The 12,765-nt window shown below is 33.3% G+C and overlaps 1 protein-coding gene across 1 annotated transcript in view; it reads right to left on the bottom strand.

The window, feature by feature from the left end:
* Nucleotides 1-12,765, bottom strand: part of CCDC171 (coiled-coil domain containing 171) — a 159,666-nt gene that overhangs the window by 74,666 nt on the left and 72,235 nt on the right. Inside the window, 3 exon segments of the mRNA XM_054289527.1 lie at nucleotides 8,117-8,302; nucleotides 9,980-10,159; nucleotides 10,835-11,061. Of these exon segments, the coding sequence (XP_054145502.1) occupies nucleotides 8,117-8,302; nucleotides 9,980-10,159; nucleotides 10,835-11,061 (593 nt within the window).

The raw sequence follows: 12,765 nt of genomic DNA on the forward strand, positions 1-12,765 counted from the left end.
CTGGATATGCTTTGAGTCATACCAAGTGCCAAACGAGAACACAAAGCTTAATAAACAAGGTATAAGCTTCTCTGAGCATAGCAAATACAGATCCTTAAGTAGGGAAGTTAAACAGTGACAGTGAATTCAGTGAAAACTGAATTATTATTTCTATTTTTCTCTTTTGGTATATTTCTTAACTATAAGACAAAATGGCGCCATGATGGTACAAAACTTGGAAAGTTACCTACTTCACTATAAATGACAAATATGCCTATCGCTAGGTGATACCATGCAAGCAATTATTTTAGTAAACTAAGTATATTATTATTAACTTTTTCTAAGAACACTTATTTCTTCCTTCTCACACTTGAGAAATTTTCCGATAAACAATGAAGTAGTATTTATAAAGAAATGTCGGAACTGCTACTTAGAATTGAGAATCTTAATGTCATAATTCTAAAATCACTCAATTTCTTATCGAAAAGTCTACAGACAAACAAAACAAAACACTAACAAACATAACCCCCAAAATACAACACTTAAGGTGGTTTTACTTTAACTAGAAAGAATTGGGAACATTTTAAAGTCTTTTTAACTGAGAAGTAAAATGATCTAGCAACAAGAATCTCACTGGATTTTTCACAAATACATATTGTGAAAGACAACACAAAAAATTAGGCAGCATAAAATATAACATCTGTTTTGAGTTTGTTGCCCTGCTATAATTTTGAAGAGCTTCCATGCTCTACTAGAGGACAGCATAGGTACAGATTTTGGAAGCTGAAATTGGTATAAATTTTGAAAAACTTTCCCCTTGAAAACCACTGAATACCTAATGCAGTATCAAATTAAATTAAAAGATCAAATTATATGAAGGATAGGCCCAGCTGCTGTCATAGCATGCAGCCAAGGGAATACAGGTGCAAAGGAATGCATCTCTTGTTTTAGTCTTATGCCACTTAGATACATACTTAATTATATTCCAAGAGTTTAATTATATTTCAATAGCTATTTGAAAGATTTTACCTATGGTTTGACAAGAAGATACAAAGATATTTGCAGAATTAGTTGCACACAAAGAGAAAGGGAGAACATAGGAAAACATGACTCAGGTGAAAAATGATGAGGCCCTGGAGATATCCTAAATAAACAGCAGCAAAAAGGAAATCTACCTACAAAAGACTTGTATAACAAGAAGATACAGAATGTGTATAGTAGAAAGTACTACACATTGATATCTATACAACCAGGAAAAATAGGGTATAGAACACCTTCTTTAAAAAAATCTCATGCTGTTTTAAAGATCTATTGATCTCCTCTGCACATCTCAAGGTAATACAGTTACTTTGTAGTTGATCCAATAATGTAACAAAGATCTCCCAGGCACTGGATTTACCAAGAAGGTTTTCGGTCTTTTTGAGTGGAAACTGAAAGATAGTTGAAGGTCTTGAAATAACAGGAATAAGTGGTATGAAAGTACATATGCTTAATAACCACATGCTGTAATTACACAATAATCCCATTTTTCTTCCAAATTACTTGTCAATAAATCTTTCTCACTGCACTATAAATTCCAGGGTCATGGACAGAGGTATTTATTAGTATAATTACAATGCAGAAATAAAACCATTAAGCTTTTAGATCCTGATATTGTTCTATTTATTCTCTCCTTTCCCCAAGGGGGAGGTGAATAGTTCCTACAAATGAAATACCCAGAAAATATTGGAAGCTACTTTTAAAAGACTAAAAATGTGCTCGTTCGTGCAATTACTTTGTTTAAGTTATCTTTTCTCTTTATCTAAACTTTGACAGAATGTCAGATTTATCTTTTTTTTAAATACTATAGTGCAGCAAACAGACTCAGGATCAAAAGAGTTCTCTGAAATAGGCAACATTACTACACTATTAACACCAAAGCACTCTGGATTTCACTCTGTGCCAGTCAGTCATACATTAGACCTAAAATCCCAAGGTGTCATGTAAGTACATGACTCATAAAGTGACTGTTGAATAGGGCTATTGAATCAGACTAGCATGAACAAACCTATTCCATAATTTTCAGGAGAAGGGTAACCTATTCTTACCTGGAATTCAACTTGTGGTCGTAGCTTTCAAAGATTAGCTTTCAAAGATTAACTACAGTGATGCTACATAATCATGACTTATTCCAGTGTTCTTAGTATCTAAATTACATACAAATTGATTTAAGAGTAAGAGCATTTTCTCAGAGTTATCTTAAACTCTTCAGCAAGTTAAAAATAAAATAGAGTTTTTCTTAATTAGGGATGTTTTTATTTATCAGATAAATAATGTTTACATCTGATTAGATTGAACATAAATGTCATAAATTGCCAATTGCTTTCATTCTTCTTCCAATGTAAAGTAGCATTGGATACAATTTTATCATTTTCTTGCTATTTAAAGGTAGTAAATAATATACATGAATAACATTCTTAATACCAATAAATAAAATATTGTATAGTGGCATAATTTAGGAAAAAAGAAATGTTCACCTGGTGTAAATACATGTTCAAATTCCAATGTATTGTTCAAATTCCAAAACCTTAACACATTGCTCAAAAATTAACTGACATTCAACTTTTAAACTGGACGGAGGAGGAAATGCAGAGAAATGAAACAGAAACACAACAGTAATGACAATATCCTTTCAAAATAAGAGCTTCCAATTAAATTATGGTTGTGTGATTTATACTACAATATTTTGCATTGTTGCATTGACCTTCATGTTAATGCAAACATGCAATGAATTCAAAATCACATTGACTTTAACTTTAACTTTGACAGACTTTAACTTTATTCCTCCTCCCATTCTGGTCATTACTTACATATTTTCCAGAAAGTTTGACTCAGAACTAAGTTAATGCAGACCTTCAACAACTTGGTTGATAGTTGCTTGGCTGCTTCATTGATGACTACAGCACAAAAACAAATCTAAAAACCATGTACTGACTTCAGTCCCTTGAGACTAATGTAATATTGATGAATGTTCTAGATACAGAGCAAAGGAAATAGACAGATTAAAAAACCTATCTAAGAGCAAGTTCTTCACTCATTTGTTGTTGGGCACTGGAACAGCTTCCAGGGAAGTGGCCACAGCAGCAGCCTGACAGAGCTCAAGAAGCATTTGGACAGCGCTCTCAGGCACATGGTGTGACAGTGATAGCCCTGTGTAGGGCCAGGAGCTGGGTGTTGATAATCATTGTAAATCCTTTCTAACCAAGTATTTCCTGTAATTCAGTGAATTTAACTCCCTGAACAAACCACAGAAGCATGAAATTTAAAGTGAAGTTCGGAGATCTGAAACACAGACTCACTAATAATAGTAGAGTGCAGACTTTATTTAGGCTGTGTTCTGTTTCCTTTTGCAAAAAAGAGCTCTCAGATCTAACCCACAATTTTGTGCTATCTATGTGTCTTCCTATTATGTAAAGACAGCAGCTGCTAGAAGGAAGACTATCCCTTCCCATAAACCTAAATTCCACATGCAATGCATTGCAAACTATAAAAAAAATAGCACAAAGGACTAGCTGTATGACAAGTTTCTAGGTAACATATAAATCTTTGAAGACTAAGAAGTTAGCAGTAGTGGAAGTTATGTAATAGAGCAGAATGAACAGTTCTATTTATTTTACAAATAGTGTTAACACAAATTGAAGTACCTGACAAATCTCCTTAACCTCCTATTTATTGTACTAAGAAGACACATTACCACTTTTGACTAAGAACACAGCAGATGACAATACTAATCCATTCTTACCTACTTTATAAGTTATTTAGGCGTTCAGAACATAGACAGTATGGAATTTTAAAAAAAAAACCCAACAACCCCCCACATTTAATTAATGAATTATGAATTTTAGTTTCTAACCTATTCAGGAGGGTTAGAAGTGTTAAAGAGAGGCTTGCTCCTCTTTAAATGCCAAATTTCACTAATATAAATCTTCTGTTAAGTTAGATGTTAGCAGTAATCAGCCATATTGCTTTCTTTAAGGAACAGCCTTACATTTAATCCGGCAATACACAGAAATGCAGTTTCTTGACAAAGAGACAAACAAGTTTTTAGAACCAACTGTATCCCTCAGTGCATCCAAATTCTAGCAATCTTTTCAACTTAAGATGTCGAAGGAAAAAGAAATCTCAAATCCTAGTTCTGTTCTTACTGTTAATGCAATCTTTCTGAGGAGCATGAAAATCACTTCATCTTCCTCAGGTAAGTGAAGTCTTTTAGCCTTTCTCCAAGTTAGAATACTGCAGCATTTTCGTAAATAACTGCAAAAATTCACTCACAAAGTATGTGTAGTGGTATTAGTAAAAGAAATTGTGTAAATATTTGAAATGGTCTTTCAGAGAAAATATATGTCTATAAATATATGAAGAAGAAAAGCAAGTAAAAGCAGAAAATTGTGTATCATTTTCACCTCAAATTCACCCAAGAATAGACAGCCTGATGAGAGAAACATTCACTTCTAACAAACAGAGGAATCCCAATCTTCATCTGAATCTAGTAAATTCAGATGTATCTATTTAGTGAAGGATGCACTGAACAAAGAATATGTATGTATGATTTCAATGGCATAGGTATTGAAAAGAACACTTCAAATCTTCCCACCAGAAAACACCTTTTAGTGAGTGTTATCAAAGCATCTGTATGAAATTTTTTTTCCTCATAATTTTATTGTGTCATAAACTAATCACAGCTTCACTAAACTCACCAGATTAAACAACCCAAAATTTAGGGTACCTTCTTTTAAAACAAGTATTGAAGTTTATATTGAGGCATATCAGTATCAAGCTATATGATTTAACATCTATTGCACTGGAGCTATTATTTAACAATTTATAGAAATTGTTCCATAAATAGAACCTTAAAAATATACAGGTACTACCATACCTAAAAAGAAATAAATATATAGGCTGTGCATATCAATAAGAAACATAAATACTTTACTTGATTAAGACCAGCTGGTATCAGGAATTAAAAATATGTCTGTTATTGATACCTGTTTATGTTATTTGTGTAAGAGTTTCTCTTCAAAGAATAAGGAACCAGAGCAAATGATTCACCTCATCTAATAAAAAGAAGTGCTGTTAAAGAGTTGCTTAGTTCCAGCTGACCTTGAATGTAATTGGCTACTTTGGATGTCTCTATGGTATATGCCACTAAGAAGATAAAAATATACAGGATTAAAATCTGAACTGATAAAGCTAAGAAATTAAGTATTACTCCTTTAATAAGCCTACTTTATGAAAGTACGTGAATACTAAAATATCTCCTTACTGATTGCTGTCAAACTGTGAATAAGTTTAAAAATAAGCTATCAAAAGCAGAAGTATCTAATATTTTAATTTTCTTCTTCTTACCTGTTTAAAAATTATGATTAAAGAATTCAAAGCATGTCTGGTTTTTTTTTCACACCATGTCTATCTACCTGACTTTACTTGTATGCCACCACACTCACCAAATTTTTATATACACTTAAGTCTATACAAGTAATATTATTTTGTATCTTAAAATAAAGATGGAGGCATTTATTTTATATTTTGTTTTTTTACAGTGCAACAGTAAAAATGCTCTTCTTTTTTCTGTATTATTTAAGCATTCACTTGAAACCCTATACAATTTTAAGAACACTGTTTTACAAGGGCAAGGTTGATTATTGCAAAGATGAGATTGTTTCACTGTACTGAAAAATGAAAGCTACAAAAAGCCCCACAAAACCCCCAAACATTTTAAGTCACAAAACCCAACAAAGCTAAATAAAAGAGTCTATCAATTAAGATGCCAGGGCAGAGACCATTTCTTCCTGTTGTGAATAAAGGCATGAACAAGCTTGGGTGGTGGTTAACTGTGGGAAAGAAAAGAGACTTTTTCTTTAATTTTAAAAACCAAAATATATAGGGCTCAAAATTTAAGAACCACTTTTACTCCTTGGTATCAATGTATTATATTAGACTGCCACTTGAATTTTGAAAGTACTTATACAACACAGGTTTGGAATTGTAGAAACAACGATAAAAAGTGAAGGTGAAATGATGATTTAGGATGCATACATTATAAAATTGTATCTGCATGACTAAAAAAAAATCAAGGACCACAAGATATTTCTCATGTTTTGACATGTTACCACAACTTACCTGTCTCCTTTTTTGATTCAGTCACAGATACATGCCGTTACAACAAAAATGCAATTTTGTGCTACATTTTGTAGTAAATATTATGAAGAAATTAAGATATATCAATTAATTTTCTAAGTTGAGGAACAGTACAGAGTAAGAAGCCTACAATTTAAATTTGGTTTAAAACTCCTCAATGGAAAGGATTGATACTTACAAAGTAATAAACCAAACCAGTCTACCTGTCAGTAGCAAACTGTAGCCCTAAGGTTTATTTTGTCAATGTTCTTTGCCTCTATTCTATCACCTATATTATTACATTGCATTGTATCTTGAAAGATTTGAGCAATAACCAAGCATTTTACACTAAATTAAGTTGTTCCAGTAGCAAACAACTGTTAAAGAACTGCAGAATTAGGATGCATTTTAGGATCATGACTGTCTCAAAAAAAATTGTATGTAGCCTTCAATTAATAAAAAACAGAAGCTGTGAAATGTAATTCAGTATCCAATAATCTATGTAACCTATTTGTTTAAAAGTTCTTCCTATATTTTGATTGCCTGCAATTGACCTTTCTCTTCACAGTCTCTGAACAAATGAAAACGTGTGTTTTAGACAAGTAAAACATGGTGAAAAAACATGTATTAATGTACAAAAAGTAGACAGAAATGAAGATTTCAAATACGATTTGTCTTCTAGACATTGCCTTCTTTATATTCCTAATAGCCATTTAAAAATCTTGAATCAAGCATTTCTCAAAGAAATGAAACACAAGACTAACATCTTATATATACACTGCAGTTATATCAGAAAGAAAATAGCAATAGTATTAACAAGTAACCTGACTGAAAACACTAGCTATTTATCAAGTGAAACACCTAAGACTAGGGAATTATGAGGGAGGAAAAAAAAACCTACAGAAACCAACAGGTAAATTGGAAATGTCACGATCTTTTAGCCTTAGTGAGGTAAGGCATTTTTAGTAAATAATAACACCAGTGAAAACACTCCTTAATAAATTTAACAACTTCCTTCAGCATCCTCCACTATACATCATTTGAAATCTCTACTTTGCTGCAACTCATCCTCTTTGACATGTACTTTCATTGTAATATTTTCAATATTTATGACATTCCTACTACTTTTGCAGCTGGAATCATTTTGGTTCTCCTCCTACTTGACACTTCCTCTCTCAGAATTACAAGTGCTTGTATTTTTCAAAATACTGGTGAAGCAGTCCCTTTGCTCAGTTATCAATTCACAGAGGAAAACTGGGAGATGAAAAGACAGTAGTAGGGCTGAAGAGCACACACAAGCAGCAAAGCTTGCTTTAAATAGAAAATAACTAAAAGCTGCCGAGCTCAGGTCACCACCCATTACTGACTTGCCATCACAAAGTTTTCTCTCTTCCCATGTTAGAGATCCACCTGGTTTCAAATACTCAAATACTCTCAAATACCTCAAATACTCTCTCTGTTCCTTTGTTTGTCATCAGAGATTCTGATAACATCATCTTTTCCCTCATTACTCATTACATCTACAGAAAGTTCTAAATTCTGATGAAAAAACGATATATCTCTATTGTCACCTTGCATATTCCAAACTGACAAATGTATGCTCCATCCTAAGATTATATTCAGGAAACAGACAATCCAGGTTTTAAAATATTATTGTGACCTCTATCAAAAATCAAAGTATCCCTGTACTTTTTCATTTATTTTTTCTATAAATTGTAAACACCTTGTGATAGCTAGATCTGTCACTTATGTCCCCTATAAATTTCACACACTTCACATATATTAGTGCACACCACTCAGTTTCAAGAGCAGAAAAGTGATGTTATACATTGAAGAATCTTGAAAGTGTTTCTAAGTACCCTAAAATTTCAATGGGCTATGTAGTATGTTGCATTTACATTTTATTTACACAAGAACTACGACATTTGGCTTATTCACCAAAAAAAATTTCAGGTGCCTAATTAGTGCCTAATCATCTTACCTTTACAGATTCACTTAAGACTTGGGTTCTATCTGCTTCTTCACTGGATTGCAATTCTAGTTTATTATTTAACTCCTGTAGCTGTTGTGCTTGTTCATTCAAAAGCAATTGTGCCTGATGCTCCCGATGTAATGCATTATTTAATTCTTCACATACACTTTCAAACCTCTCATGGGTGATTAATTTCTGATAAGAAAAATAAATTGTGTTTGATTATGTTACTATACTTACCTGTTTACATACTTGACTTCCCAAGTTCCACTTGGGAGCACATTAAATTCTAAAATAAAAGTATGCTAAAGGTTATTATTTATTTAGGTTTTTTAACTCAAAGACAGACCACCAAGCAATGAAATGGCCAGACAACTTTATTCACTGTATTTTTTCAAAACAGCATTCAGACTACTGTAAACAGTATGCATTTGCTATTCTATTCAAATTAACACCCGAGATTGCTAAGAACCAATATTTAGAAGGAAATATGCAGATAAATGTCCCACATTTTAGTGCATATCTTGCCAATCCTTGTAAGCATCTTCCTGAACTCCTTCTCACTTTCCAAAAGTGTTCCAGAAAGACAAAATAGTTCTTCAAGGAAAATAATTGTCAACACTTGAATGGCAATCTAAACTGTGATAATTTCTTCCAATTTTCCCAGAACTGTAAGCATTAAAACTCAGTATGAGCAAAACTGAAGATAAGCAGATATAATTTTGTCCGTTTGAGTAAGAAAAACCAATATTTTACCAGCTAGGAATAGGAAGAAGAATTGATTTGACACTATCTGTTAAATACTCTCTGCTTGGAAGTATCTTGATTGGGACACACTGATGAGTCTACTAACTATGCTTCAGTATCAGGTCACAGCCACAGAAAACACAGCTTTTTCTGGGCCACAGCTGTTTTAGCTGTACAGTGTACCTGTTGAACATGAATTCATTAACCATTCTTAATTCTTAACCATTAACAATCTCAAATAGTTCAAACATACGTTCAATTCTGAATGCAACCTACAAGAAATAAGCATAGTAGGCAAGATTCATAGTGAACCTCCAGCATGCTAAAGCAAAACAAGTTTCTTCCCCTCCAAGGGCTGAAGACACAGTTCTGTACATATGACAGGGGTCTAACTGAGAACCCACCAAATACCATTACCCCTTAATTACCATGTCTATTAGTCACAATACTGTGGTTTCAAGCAGTTAAGGAACCTTTTTGTTGTGTCTTCTTGCTCCTGTTGGACAACCTATTTACAGGCTAGCGAATGCACTGTGTTTAAGTAAATAAATCAGTGACAGCTAGAAGTCAGAGGAATTTGGTGCATACATGCTAGCAGGAATGTAGAAGAGAGCCTTTTTTTCCCCTTCCATAAACTTAGTCCTTCAGAGGAACAGCCACACTAAAATTTGCATTGATTAGCTCAGGTCATAACCCAGCATCAAAGATACAAAAAAATGTCTATCATAATATTCAGCGATATCCACACAGAGTTTATACTTCTTGAAGTTCTCATGAACACACTTATTCAATACCCTCATGGCAGCTGACTTTAATCTGCTGAAATGAGATCGATAGATGTTTTTGGGGTACATAAATCACATCAACATTTTCAACACACAGAAGAAAACCTGGTTGCTGAAGACCAAACATATAATTTACAAGAGCATCTCATTCTACAAATCAAAAAGAAACTCTTGGGGAAGGGAAGCCTTTCTAAACACATCTGACTTCTAGTTTAGTGACCCTTACAATGCAAATCTTCTGGAAAATTCTTTTAATATTAGAATGATTTTATACTTATTTTCAAAAGAATACACACAAACATGTCTTATAAGCAGTCACCTCTAAATCAAATATACTTACTTGCTTAAGCATATTTAATTGCTCTTGCAGCCTCTGTGCTTTGTCCGCTTCTTTTTTCATCTCACTGAAATTTGATTTGAATTCTGCAAGTTGTAGGCGCAGTGAGAGGCGCTCCACTTCTGCTGTATGTAGTCTTTGTGTAAATTCAAATATTTGCTTCTGCAAGGATTCTATGTTTTTCTGTTAATAATCAGAAAGAAATTTATATGCTTTAACATGAACTATTTTATCAAGAAAAGAGTCACATGTAATACCCAAGCAAATTGGACAAAACTCTCATTTTGTCCATCATCTCTAAGATGCAAGAGTGCAAAATGTGAACTTGTTTCACCTTCGTACTCTTGAGGGTAACTGAAAGTTCTGTTTTCAAGAAAGTACTATTTTAATGTAAGGCCCACAATAAAAGACCAATTATTTCAGGTTTCTCCTTTCCCTCTGATTATAGGGAAAAGGCTATCTTTACTGAAAGATGGAACACAAAGCACGAGAAAACAGAAACACCACCCCCCACCCCCCAAAAAAGAAACCACAACAAAGAAACAACTCCGTAACATTTAACTGAAGCCAAAAGCAAATTAGTTCTTCCAAAGCAAATACAACTTTGAAAGAACTTTAAAAACCCTTTTTCTTAGATACATCAAATATCTTCTTAAAATTCTTTGACATAAAAGAAAAAGTACATTGGTGCTCTAATGCTTCCGGGTGTTGGGAATCTGATGTCTACATAGTTGTAATTGTTCAATGTAACAGTCTCATAAACTGAAACAAAATTATGGTGCTATCCAGATAGCTTCATCCCAACACTTAGACAATGAACCTACTGCTTACATAAAGTAGGACTATAATTATGCATACCATACTGGATACTCTGTCACACAATCCATCTTCCAGGGCCTGGGTATTTATTTTATTGAGTCCATGAGCCAGGCTCTGTACCAAGGAGTCTTTCTCCAGATAAGTAATGCATTTGCAGTGGTCTAATGGAACCGTCTCCATTATAACACTCAGCTTGTCCATAAGTTTTGAAAATGAATTCCTGGCTGCATTTAACAGTAACTTTCCAGAAAGCCAGGACTTTGTACCTTAAAAAAAAAAAAAACAACAAAAAAAAAACCAGACAAACAAAACCCCCAAACAAACAAACAAAAAAACCCCTACAAAACAAGAAAACCCAAATCAAAACACAGAAAAGAAACATCAAGTAGGTTATTAGTTTCAGTTTCTTTCAGTGAAAGAAACCACAATAAAGAAGATCTTAAAGCTACTCAATAGAAATTTTCCATTAAGGACTGGAAGATTGAGTTCAAAGGAATATTTCAGAGAGAGACTTGAAGACAAATTGTGTATTTAGCAATGAAAATCCTAATCCTATCAATTTGCAAATGGGAGGGTAGAATAAGATTCTAAAGAATAGGATTTCTTTGTCACAGACTACTTGTCCAGTTGTTATCATGTTCTCCAGTACCATCCTTTCTAAAGACTTTAGTGTTCTAATTTTGTAATTCAGAAAACATGCAAGACAAATGCAAGCAAATGGAAGTCAAGTCAAATAAGTCAGAAGTAATAGCACATGGTGAAACACTTTGTTGTAATATTTACAATGCAAACTTCTGAGGGTTTCCTGATTTTTCCTCCCTCCCCTCTACAGATGTCTAAATCATTTGCTGTTCAAAATTAGTGAGGCTTGGTACCTTAATGCCATACTATTTATATTCTGAGACAGGAGAATATAATTTACCTTATTCCAAGGCAATTAAAATTTTACAGCTACAATTACGTATTTCCCCACAGGATTTTGGTAATCATCCTTCTCATATAATGGACTTAAGGCCCCAGCACACCCAACATGTCCTGCTTACTGCTAGATTCGTCAGGTCTGTAATTAATAATTGTGTTTAATGTTGATAAATAAAATTGTCAGTGCTCCTTCCACTAATTGGTATTCCAGATAACAGTTAATAGGTTTATTTATGCCTTAATAAAAGTCTTGTAATTTAGTTTTCCCTCTGCTAGGCAGGTCTTAATCTGTCATTACTTGTCTTATGATACTATCAGTGTAAGATGACAAGCATGGAAGAGCTTATTTACATTCAGTAGTACAGGAGATCTCCTGTTGCTGCAGTGAACTAAAATATTTGCTTAAGAGTATAAACAGAAAAAAATAACCCTGGCTTAAGTTAAGGAATTTCTGTTTATAGACTGTGAGGGAAAAAGCCAGAGGTACAAAGCAAACAGAACATGATTATTGATGTGTTTTTATTACAAATCTCATTGTAAAGAAGATCATTTACATGTGAGGCTGAGATTTATCTGTAAGCAATAACAAAAAAAGCACATGATAAAATCAAATATTTTATTTTCAAAGCCATTTTCCTGTTCAGGTTTGAAATAGCACCACTCCAATGAATCCAGTGCTTAACTGGAGTATCATTTTTGAGTACATGCTCTCCATAACTTCAGTGACTAGTAGATCTGACATTTCTTCATGACTAAAATAGCACCTTTGAGGTTAAAATTCTGATGAGGCATTTTCATCTTGCACTTCAACTAACTAAACATCCTTTGCAATAAAAAAAAATATTCTTTTCATACCCAGAAAAAACTGCTATTTCAATTCTCCAGTCAGAATGCATTCACTAGTTGAATGTTTAGTTAAATTAACCTAAATTAAAACTAGAACATTTTTATGGCCTTCTATGTAAGCTGATGCCAAAACCTTCTCAAAAACTGTCCTTTGCCATGGTTTTTGGAATATATAGAATAAAGGAGCTCAATGAGCTACTGCT

The sequence above is a fragment of the Melozone crissalis genome, unplaced genomic scaffold (assembly GCF_028551555.1).
Source record: "Melozone crissalis strain CALT ecotype California unplaced genomic scaffold, PUWL_Pcris_2 ptg000005l_1, whole genome shotgun sequence".
In the NCBI taxonomy this organism is placed as follows: Eukaryota; Metazoa; Chordata; class Aves; order Passeriformes; family Passerellidae; genus Melozone; species Melozone crissalis.